Below are 12,402 nucleotides of genomic sequence, written 5' to 3' on the forward strand. Positions count from 1 at the left end.
ATGTACTTAAGTGTGTTTATTTTATACATGGAAACAACTTGTAATCTTGATTCAAAGGACATGGTATTTAAACACCACATAAGCATAAAAAATTTTTAAAGAAAAAATTTAGGATCTCTATAGCGCTGTTCAGTAGGTGATATAGCGTATTATGAAACCAAATGATTAAATAGCACTTCATTCATGTAAGTAAATCCAAGTGACAAAGTAGTCAGTCAAATTGGTTTAGGAAATAGAAGTGGAAGAGGTAAATTATATATAATTTTTTTTTTTTAAGCCAACCTTGTGAGGTGTACCCACCCAGTTTGCTTTAAGAGAAATGTAGAAACCCACCTGCCTGATTAATGGGAGTTGTATTAGCTTAGCACCTCTCACAATATGGCCCTATTGTACACTGCTGACATCTGTATTCTGCCTGTCCCTAACCCAAGAAAATTGGCTGTGGACATCCTCTGATGCAATCTGATTCAGGAAATGCTGGGACACTGAGTTAGTAGGAAGGATGTATCTTGCCTAATTATGATGACCTAAAATTGTGTTTCAAAAAAAGTTATTTTTTAGGAAGATCACTAACAAAAAACAAAAACAAAAAAGAAAAAAATTAAGCTAAACCCGCAACAAAAAGGAAATTCAGCAATAGGTCTTATTTTACCCTTTTGTCACTATTAGAAGACTTTTGGTGATCTGTGTAAAATTGAGTAGTAGTTTTAAATTCAATTCTTATTAGAGATGTATCCATATCCCCTTTGTTGTCACTCTCAGTATAGGAAGTCAGGAGTGGAGAACGAACTATTCCTTGTGTGTTGTGATTGCATAAGAAAGTGTTCCGCATTGTTGCTACCTATGTTGTTTCTCTTTTGTGGATAGAGGATTTGTCTCCAGGACTGTCATTTTGATATCTTTTCTGAATACTATGTTCATTTAAAATTAATTAACTTATTTATGCCTAGCACAACAACAAGGGTATTCAGACAGTTGATTTTTACAGTTTGTGCTGCAAAAAAAACATCGGCGCAATGGACAGAGTTTCAGCCTTAACTTTATTGCTCCCTTCTGTTATGGGTTTGTGTGCCCTTAATGTTGTTTAAAGCAATTTTTAGAAGTTTTTCAGTTTGTAGTGTATGTGTGTGTGTGTATACACATGTTTAACATTAATACTATTTATTTACTTTTAGCGGAAGAACGCAATTTTGTTGAGATGCACAGATGGCCTTCCAGTATGTACCTGAAACAGCTTGCAGATTACAGGAATTATATCAACTCCCAGAAATGCCACTGCATAGTAATGTAACCAGAAGATTGATTATTCACAAAGTGTTCATAGACTGGAGAATCACAGGCTGGGAATTACATGCAGGCTATTAAAACTGTAGCAGGGATGAAAATAAACATTTGAGTCCTACTGTACTCTCTAATGCACTTGCTAATACTCTTTTCATTAATAATGAATTACTGTTATGTTTTAAAGGGATTAAGAAATATACCATAGGACAGCATAAGGAGTTAATCAGGCCTGGTCTACACTACAAAGTTAGGTCAACGTAAGCCGCATGTGCATGTGTCTATACCTAAATTTGTCTCTTACTGATGTAAGTGCCCCGTTACAGCAATGCAGTAGCACTCCCTCACTGAGCAGCATTAAGCCATGGTTGATGTACTGAGGTCGACGCAGCGCAAGTGTAAACACTGCGTTACTTACATGGATTCTAACAGCTCTCCAGCAGCTGTTCAACAGTGTCTGACATTGACCTCTTTGGTCACAATTGTGAATGCCATTGTCCAGGGGTCATGGAGACTGAAAGACCCTCCCTCTCTTTTAAAACCCTGCAAATTTTGAAATGCCTTTTCCTGTTTGTCCAGCTGGAGAGCATACCTACCAGCTCTCCCATTGTTGTACGCAACTATGCAGCTGACCATGGCGGCCACGTGATCCAGACACACTCCAGCTTGGAATAGACAGGAGATATTGGATCTCCTGGGCCTGTGGAGAGAAGAGGCTGTGTAAGCACAGCTATGGACCAGCCATGTTTATCTATGAACAGATTGCACAGGGTATGCAGGAGAAGGAGTACGACAGGCCAGCTGCAGTGCTGTGTGAAAGAGAAGGAATGGGTCAGCCATATCGAGAGGCCAGCAGTCATTCTGGTGCTAACCCGCAGACCTGCCACTTTTACAAAGAGCTGCATGCCATAATTGTCAGAGACCCTACTGATATCCCACACATAACCGTGGATACCTTTGTGGAGCCACAGGTCCCTGGCATGAACAACTAGGAGGAGGATGGGGGATGTGCGACCAGGGAGCTCCACCTATGCGGGGCGCCAGGACCTGTTTTGAGACTCCACCACAGTCCAGTCAGTCCCAGCAGTCGAGCATGGGTGAGCTTGATGCAGGGGAAGAAACTTCGGGAAAGTGTGTAAATGAGTTTCCCATTACAATGACGTACTGCTGGTGCCCGCAATTTAACATGGCACAATTACTGACTTTTCATTAATTTACTTGTACTAAAAGAAGTAGGAGTACAACAAAGACAGGTATTGTTGTTATCTGCTTTTCATTCTCTTGTAGAATTAGGCCAGTGGGGGCATGTGGAGCAGTTTATGTACACAGGGATGTCCCTTGAATTCTCATGAGAGAGCTTGATGAAACTTTCATGGAGGTACTCTGCAATCCTCTCCTGAAGGTTTCTAGGGATGGCAGCCTTACTGCTTCCTTTGTGGTATGACACTTTCCCATGCCACCCAGGAATAACTTCAGCAGGCACCCTTGTAGTACACAGGCTAGCAGCAGATAGTAAACAGCAGCTGTGCTTTCTGCGCCTTTGTTATATCAGGAGTGAGAGATCCGCTAAAATCACCACTTCCTGTGGACAGTGGTGCCAGTATTTAATACCATTGTCCTATACTCAGTTTCATGCAACTGAGCAAAATTCCCTCATTTCCTTCACCCTTGGTGGGCCATACTCACCATGGCTGACTCATGAGTGGCACCGTGCACAAACACTCTGAAGCAAAAGTGTCAATACGCATGTCTTGTTTAAAATTTTAGGGATGCAAGAGAAGGGGGTTCTGATTTTTAACTTTCACTTCCTGTTGTAACTATATTGACAGTGGTACCTCTGTGTGTTTTATCTGCAGCTGCTGCTATTGTGGCGCAGAGAGGTTCTCGCCTCCGCACCTGAGGAACACCTGAGCTAGAGAAGGAGGAGAAAGAAGAGGACTTGGGATGACGTGTTCAATGAGATCCTGCAAGCCAGTGCTGCGTGAGACTGAGGAAAGGGTCTGGAGGGTGAACATTACAGACAGCCTGGGGAAGGAAAAAGCAGAGACGAGAAGGAGAGGGAAATGCACCAAGACATAATGGACCTTCTCCAACAACAAACAGAGATACTGCAGACTCTTGTGGATTTAGTTACAACAATCCCAGTTTTGCCCTCCTTTGCAGTCCATGGGAAACTCCATAACAGCACCTCCCTATGCCTTCCCACCCTACATTCCATGTGGTATCAGGGGCTTTATCCCTATCCCTACCACTCTATCCCAGCAGACATTAAGAACAACCACAATCCCATAAACTGATCTGTGAAAGCCATGGTTGTTGTATATGTAGATTAATGGACAGGAATGTTCTTTCCACTGGTTGTTCTGTTTCATTAATTTATTAAGTTTTAATGTATTTACTTTTAAATTGCACAGATTTTTCTTTGCACTGGTTTTGCTACTGAATAAAATTATATTATTTGGAAAATAATCTTTTAGTTCACAATACATGCTTCAGAGTGCCCAGCAATTCTGAAAGCACCTACTTAATTGTTACTCTACAGTGTGGCACAACTCATAGGATCAGTGACAAACAGCGTAATAATCATAAATGTACAACAAACACCACAAAATTAAGAGATGCATAGACAGTGCTATATTCATAGATGTACACCACACAATTCCTAACAGGCCCCAAAACAGCAGGGCCAGGTAGAGCAGAGTACACCACACATGACTCTGGCTCACTGTTAAAATGCTCTTCAAAGCCTCTCTGAGATGTGTGGTTCAGTGTTGAGCTCTTCTAATAGCCCTTGTGTTTGGCTGTTCTAACTCAGCAGACTGCCAGTCCACTCTGGCAGAAACTTTTCCCCCTTTGCTTCCCTGAGATTATGCAGAACACAGCAGGCAGCTGTAACCATTGGGATGTCTTTTTTTCACTGAGATCCAGTCTTGTGAGTAAACAACACCAGCATCCCTTCAGTCTTCCAAAAGCACATTCAACTGTCTTTCTTCACCTTTAAGCGAATAGCAAAATCTTTTTTTGGTGCTATTGGAGTGCTTCATGAGTCAGGGGAGGAAGGGGTAGGCTGGGTTCCCCGGGATTGCTATTGGTATTTCAACATCATGAACAAAAGGAAGTCCCTGCTTGTAGCTTTCTGAACAGTCCTGTATTTTTAAAGATGCAAGCATCAGACACTTCCCTTGACCAGCCAAAGTTAATGTCAGTGAGGAGACCCTAGTGGTCCTCCAGTGCTTGCATAACTAGAAAAGTAGCCCTTTCTGTTGATGTACTCTGTGGCAAGATGGGCTTGTGCCAAAATAGGGATATGTATACTATCTTTGCTTCACCTCAATTCAGGAATGCCATTACTGCAAATCAATCCAGTATGTCCTGCGCATTGCTGAGAGTCACAGTCCTGCATAGCAAGAGATGATTAGTGGCCTTGCACACTTGCATGATAGTGGATTTTCCAACTCCAAAATGATTTTGCACTTACCAGTAGCAATCTGACGCTGCAAGTTTCCACAGTGCAATCACTACTCTCTTCTCCGCCATCAGTGCAGCTCTAATTTTGATGTCCCTGTACTGGAGGGCTGAGGCAAGCTCGGCACACAGATTCAGGAATGTGGCCTTGTGCATTCAAAAGTTCTGAAGCCACTGCTCGTCATCCCAAGCCTGCATTATGATGTGATCCCACCAGTCAGTGCTCATTTCTTGGTTCCAGAAGTGGTGCTCTACCACCTGCAGTTTGAACACCAGCAACAAACAACTTTGAATTGGTTCTTGCTATGTCCCAGAGCAGTCTGTGCTCCAAGATATTGTTGTGTTCCCTGCTTATTTGGTTCGTGTTACGGCTCTGCGAAGATCATGTGTCCTGTGCTCACAATGCTTACAGCAATAGTGCAGAACTGCAAGCGTCATGCTTCTGTCAGAAACGGACATTGAGGAGGGCTGCGTAGGTTCATGGGGGAAAAGGCATGAAAATTATGGGATAGAGATGACATGGCATGGATGGGATGAAAACAATTGCAAACTGGGAAGTTGGCCCCTTACCCCCAGTCACCGTGCTTGACGTGTTGCTGCCCCACTATACATTGCCAAAACATCCCAAAAGACAGTGCACTGGGCAGTAGTGGGTTGCACTGAGATACCTACCATGTATTGACACAAGCACTCATGAGGATGTGCAATACTTGTGCAAGGAGGCACGTATGCATGCACGAGTGATGTACTAACAGTGGTAGCTTTATGCTGATGTAACTTGCGTCAACCAAAGTTTGCAGTGTAGACATGGTCTCTGTTGTTTAGCTTCAACCTGTTTTCCCTAAGGATTCTTTGCTGCAATAGTGGTGGTTTCAACTCCTAGATGAGATGTTGAAAACATTTTAACTTTTGTAAATCTTTTGTTTAACCTATGGGTGAGATTTTCAATGAAGTTGGGTACCCAGCTTTCTGAGGCGCTTTTGAATATCCCACCCTACCTGCTTATTTTAGCCTAGGATTATCACACAATCCTTGTAACATATTTATGGGCTTGCTCGGTAAAGCGTATTGTCAAAACATTGGGTTAAGTTTATAACTATTCCCTGTATAAGTTGCCCTTACAATCATATGAACTGGTATTTTCTCTCTAGCTAGGTGTTTATATGGCCCCATCATTGTACTGTGTGAGCGCCTCCTTTGCATTTAAAAATAGAAATAACAATAACAATCTTTCTTCCCAACCTGTAGGAGAAAAAGCTGGTTTAATTTTAGGGCATTTTCTGTTATTGTGTGGTAATATTATATATCTGTGTGTGACGAAAGTGAAGGCAAAGAAGAAATTTTGTATTCTTGTGAAAGCTATGAAGTCAACAGTCATCCTTATCTGTTGCAGGAGAAAATTCCATAGAGTAGGCAACTTTCCTGGGAAAGTTCTGTCTCCCACAGTCAAACTTCCCCCCGTTGGTTGACAGTTTAAATCATTTCAGCTGAACCCAGCTGCCAAGGGGATAATATTCACAAAGAAAGAGATAGGCATGGCCAGTTCCATGGAGAGCTTTGACTAACAGGACAAACCTAGAACTCAACTTTCTTCAATGGGAAGCCTTTACAGAGTGGTGCATCAGCCCAATGTGTTCATGGTGACCTGTGTTTCTAAGCAGTTGGTATGCTCCATGTTGTACTAATTGGATTGGTTCAGGTAGTGTGGATTCATTTTTTGATATGAGCCAAAATAATCAAGCCTGGAGATCTTAAATAGGATCACCATAATTTTGTGGGATATTCTGGTGAGGCATAGATCACAGTGAGTGGCTTTTTTCAACTATTGGTGAATAGACATTCAGTAACACTGAGTCCAAAAGGAGCCCCAGGCTCAGACCATCTTAACAATTGAAGGATAGATTTCTACAATAACAGGAGTTTTATACAGGAAGCAAGTTCTTCTAAGTGGTTCCCTCTGCCTACCAGCAAAACCACAATCTTATTTAGGTTCAACTTTAGCCAGCTATTCTTGTATTGTAGGGAGTGGTATTTGTGGTATGTCAGTGTTTGGTCCTAGAGGGACAGTGTAAAAAAGGAAGATTAATGAAAAAGTTTTAGTCCCGAAAACAAGGCAGGATAAGCCATTTTAAAGGCACCTGCAGAAAAAATTGCAGCCAGGTGAAGGTGAGACCCACCATATTAACTAGTACCTATAGTGCTTTTCTGTTAAAAAAGAGGAGTTTTTTTGTATCTCTACACAGTTATTCTTTTGGGAATTACACACTAGAATCACAGGGGATTTTCTTCTGGTGCAGTTTTAGAGGCCCAGATAGCATTTCCTATTTTGGGACAAAAATAATGGTACTCTTCTGGCTCCAAATATTGAAGGTTAGCTCAGTATAGGAATGTTAATTAATAGTATTTATATATGGCTTTGTGTCTGAGGATGTAAGAGAGCTTTATAAATGTGAGCAGCATTATTATCTTTGTTTCCCAGATGAGGAAGACTGAAGCAGAGAGGGGTTGAGATTTGTTCAAGATCACATTGCTAGTCAGTGATGGAACTAGGAATAGCACATTGTCTCCTGCAAGGAATAAAACAGATGAGTCTGCTACAATGGAGAAAAAGAGATGTTAAAGATGGAATAAAAATGGTCAGACATGAAAGTAGAAACCTATAATTTTTAAAAAATGTAAAAAAGATTTAAGTACCGCCTTATTTCCTAATTTTTATATCTGTTACTGTAGAAATTAAAAATTCTAGATGTAGATCAACTGGATGAATGACAAATTTTGAAGTTTTGAAAGCTTAAGGCCATCAGCAAAAATGACTACAGAATTGTAAGTCTAATTTGCATGAACAATTACCAGTACTTAACATGCTCTGTCACAGTATCTGCACATACAGGTGGCCAGTTTAATCATTTAACTGGTGTTTGTATGCACAAATATTAAATTCACATGTGCAGTCATGGTAACTACATATACAAATTAGCTATTACCAGCAGGACAGTGGGGTGGGAGGAGGTATTGTTTCATATTCTCTGTGTGTATATAAAGTCTGCTGCAGTTTCCACGGTAAACATCTGATGAAGTGAGCTGTAGCTCACGAAAGCTCATGCTCAAATAAATTGGTTAGTCTCTAAGGTGCCACAAGTACTCCTTTTCTTTTTGCGAATACAGACTAACACGGCTGTTCCTCTGAAACCTATACAAATTCTGTGTGTGAATGTTTGCCCATATTGCATGTGGCCCTAGATTTTTAATATTTTGAAAATCTGATCTGCTATGTTAGTATTTTTTGCCAATAACTCAGTGTAGTGGTATTTATTTTCACGAAGGAGATTTCATAAATCCTTTTTCCCGTTAATAGCTTTTTTAAAAAAACAAGGTAAAATGGAAATATGGACCATTTCTGTGGATCAGAGAATATTTTAAGGTATTGTATATTTATTTTAGTCTTTTGTGTTAATCATCCACAAACACTTTATATAGTGAGGCCAAGCAATGTGAGGAGACACAGATTTATAACTTGCTAATTACTCAAACACAAAATATCTTTCCATTCTTTGCAGGTGCCCCTATTATGCTACCTATATCAGGTCGAGACACTGGGTCAAGCCCAGAATGATGTGATAATTTGAGAAAATGAGTGATTTCTCCACACAAACAGAATAACAAATGGATGTTTTTCTTTAGAAATGTGCTTTTTAAATTTAAAATCTATGCCTTAGATATAGGTTTCGCTAACAATATCTTGTTACTTAGGTACAATTCAGAAATCCACAGATGATATTCAGAAGTTAGTCAAAGCACCACTGAGTTTGATATATGTGACAACTTTACATGTATAATATTTTTGCATTGGTTTAAATTAAAAATTAGGAAGTTCCTGAAAACTTGATTCAAACAACTAAAAGATGTGGAAATATTAAAATAGCTTAGAAAAGGAAAACCAGTAAATTTAGTTTAGGAAAGTAACTCTCTTTGGGCTTTGTATAGACAATCAAGTCTATTTTAAGAAAGCTATTCTGCTAATAACTTGCACGTTTCTCCTGAGGTAGGATTATCACCTCTTATCAGTTTAATATATAGTATAGTAGTATTCAAGGATCTATTCTTTTATAACTGCTTTGAATACATATTGAGGAGAGACTAGACCTCTACCTTATTAGCGAATCTTGTTAACAATATTGTTACACACCTTTTTTCCATGTTTGTTTATGACACATGTACACTTATGTCAATCCAGTATGAGACTTATATTGAGGCTAACATAGGAAGTCTTCTGTCCTAAGAAACATTAATTTTCCCAGGACAGAGAGTCTCTGCTCTCGTCTTTAGATCTTGGTGAACTAGGTAAGAAAAAGGTTTAGGAGAAAATAACTTATTTTACTAAGGCATGTGCTGAAATTCAGCTTTTGATATTTTCATAAGTTATGGAATGGTATTTTCTCTTTGACTAAAATTTACAATTTCTAGATTTAGTATGTAACACTTTGTAACAAAACAATAAATATTTTTACTGCATCTCAATTTCATGTGATTATTTACCTATTTTTGTTTAGAAAGTTTGAACAGTGTGCTGAAAAGAATTAAACAGCAAAACTGTGTAATTCATATACTGGTAGATAAAGTGAGAGTAAACAATGTTGCTTTCATTATTCTGCATTTGTAGTGTTCCAGAGCCCAAATTAGAATTAGGACCCCACTGGACTACATGTTGTATGTAGGAAGACATTTTGTAATAGGATTTGTGTTGAATAGCATTGCATTCTTCACATAGTTTGTATATAAATACTGAGGATACATTTTAATGAAGCTTCCAAAATTCAGTCATAGAGATGCAATAGTCTCTTCATAGCCACACTTCCATCTTTATTTTCATCCCTTCTCGAATACTCTCAGAATTTTTTTTACTGAGTTTGAACTAGCCTGGGAGATGGGGAGGTGAGGAAAAAGAATGACGTATGAAGTGTTTCTGTTCAGTTTTTTTCTTAGTGATGCATCGGAGTGTATCCAGCTCCATCAGAGCACTTCTATCAACACGTGCTCTTCAGTGCTGATCTCTTAGATGAGCTGAAGCTCGGTAATAGAAAAGAGAACTAGAACAGGATACTTTGGTATGAAGCTAGGACGGATTTGAATCCTGATGCTGCATATTAAAGATTGACACGGATTTATGCGCTGAGGATTTTTCCTTTGAAGTAAATCTGGGCCATAACTTAAATGCCAGAAGGGACCATTCTGATCATCTAGATCAGTGGTGGGCAACCTGCAGCCCGTCAGGGTAATCTGCTGGCCAGCTGCCAGACAGTTTGTTTACATTTGAATGACTGCCCACAGCTCCCAGTGGCTGCGGTTCGCTGTTCCTAGCCAAGGGAGCTGCAGGAAGTTGCGTGGGATGTGCTGGCCTCCGCTTCCCACAGTTCCCATTGGCCGGGAATGGCAAACCGCAGCCACTGGGAGCTGCAGGCGGCTGTAAAAATGTAAACAAACTGTTTGGCGCCCCACCAGCAGATTACCCTGACTGGCCGCGTACCGCAGGTTGCCCACCACTGATCTAGATGCTCCAATCACTGTACATGCTGTCACCATTGTGGGGTAACTGCATCTTTGACCCCTTTGTGATATCTTTGAAAACACCCCACTTAGATGTCGGCTAGAGGCCTGAGCCCTAAGTGGGGTGTTGTAAAGGATGGTATGAAGGGGTCAAAGGTGCAGTTACCCGAGATGTGTGACAGCATTGGAGCATCTAGATCGGGGTGGGCAAACTTTTTGGTCTGAGGGCCACATCTGGATATGGAAATTGTATGATGGGCCATGAATGCTCACAAAATTGGTGGTCAGGGTGGGTGGGGGGTGAGGGCTGTGGGGTGCAGGACAGTGCTCCAGGCTGGGACCGAGGGGTTTGGAGGGTGGGAGGGGGATCAGGGCTGGAGCAGGGGGATGGGGCATGGGAGGAAGTCAGGGGTGCAGGCGCCGGGCAGCGCTCATCTCAAGCCGCTCCCAGAAGCAGTGGCAGTCGCCCCTCCGGCTCCTACCTGGAGGCATGGCCCTGGCCGGGCAGCTTTGCATACTGCCCTGTCCGCAGGCATCGCCCCTACAGCTCCCTTTGGCTGCGGTTCCTGGCCCATGTGAGCTGCAGAGCCAGCACTTTGGTCAGGGGCAGCGTGCGGAGCCCCCTGGCTGCCCCTATGTGTAAGAGCTGGAGGGGGAATATGCCGTTGCTTCCTGGAGCCACGGCATGTGTGGAGCAAGCCCGCGACCAGAGCTTGAGGGCTGGATTGCCCACCCCTGATCAAGATGCAATTGTCTTACAAGCAAGAGTCTCAAACATACTGATTGATTTATTTTTTTCATTTTTTAAATTTTTTTTACCTTGGACAGGATTAACAATGACCAGCCACCTTTTCACAAAGCACAATACATTTACTTTAGGACAAAAACATTGCAGACAAAACATACCAAAAAATAAAAAGTCTATATGCAGGCTAAGCTTACCAGTTGTTACCCTTCTTTCCCATGAAGACCCTGGTATATTTCAAAGTCCTTCAAATTCTTACAGCAGAGTAACACTCTTGGTTAAAGTCTCATGTCAATTTTTGGATTGAATGAGAGTCTCCCCTCCACTACATTAGACTTTCCACTTTCTACCATTCTGCATTCTTTTTCTCCTGGGCCTCTTAAAACTAGTCAAAACCAGTAGCTACAGTTCCCCCTGCCCCGGTCCCCCAAATGGTGGTACTTCTCTAAAGTTGTTTAACTGTCCAGGGATTTGCATTAGTGTGTTTTCTTTCCCCTCACTCCCAATTTTAATTCCCCCCACCAGAACACAATTCACAAATATACATAAAGCATTTATAGACATAGTAGTCTATGAATATCCTATGTGCCAATAGTATCTGGCACATCTCATTACAATAATGTAAAGTTTCCATGCTTCCACAGCCTCACATCTGTCACACATACATGTAGTAAGATACTGTAAATAAAGACAGAGGGTGGGAAAAAGAAAATAGTTATTCCCCTGTTGTATGAAATGGGGAACGAAAGACTACATAAATTAAATGACTTGTGCAATGTAAAACAGACACTCCATGGTGGAACTGGGATTCAAACCCATGTCTCCTACCCATCCAGTGCCTTAGCCAGACCATCTTTCCTTTCCAACTGAATCTTTAATTGTTTTATCTCCTCTAATGCCTCTTAAGATTCTGAGTTCCTTGGGAAGTTGTGTGGCTACAGGCACGCAGACAGCATTCCATAAACACCCGCAGGCCACTACCTTGCTGGCGAAATAGTGATGAAAGTAAGAGGAAATCCTCTGCTTTAACAAAATGGATGCCCGGTTGGTTTATAAGCAACCCAGACACACATTTAAAATAGAAATGATCTATTATTATCTGGTCTGCTGCCAGCAGCAGAAATGTTGTTTTCCTTCTTATTGCAATTTGACCTTTTCAAGTAGTGTTTCAGTGACTCACATCCTATAAGCAATTTGATTTATTGCTTCCAAGTAAGTGACATTTTAAGGTCACAGATATTCCATAAGGGGAGCTATTTGTGAAAGACAAAATGCTCTATAATAAAATCCCAGAGGGAAAGGAGAGCAGTCATCTATTATCCTAGGGTTGAGGGGGACAGGGAAGGGAGGTGAAAGCTTGTGCCAAC

General features: G+C 41.2%; 1 protein-coding gene across 7 annotated transcripts in view; it reads left to right on the plus strand.

Moving 5' to 3' along the window:
• RHOBTB3 (Rho related BTB domain containing 3) overlaps nucleotides 1-9,258 on the plus strand; it is a 73,886-nt gene extending 64,628 nt beyond the window's left edge. For 5 of the 7 annotated variants that reach the window (XM_075128584.1, XM_075128587.1, XM_075128588.1 and 2 more), the window contains one exon: nucleotides 1,176-9,258. In XM_075128584.1, coding sequence (XP_074984685.1) covers nucleotides 1,176-1,291 — 116 coding nt within the window. In that variant the 3' untranslated portion in view covers nucleotides 1,292-9,258. The remainder of the gene's footprint in view (nucleotides 1-1,175) is intronic. The other 2 variants (XR_012668476.1, XR_012668475.1) reach the window with 2 other exon arrangements.
• Nucleotides 9,259-12,402: the final 3,144 nt, after the last annotated feature.

This window comes from Caretta caretta, chromosome 5, assembly GCF_965140235.1.
Source record: "Caretta caretta isolate rCarCar2 chromosome 5, rCarCar1.hap1, whole genome shotgun sequence".
Lineage (NCBI taxonomy): Eukaryota > Metazoa > Chordata > Testudines > Cheloniidae > Caretta > Caretta caretta.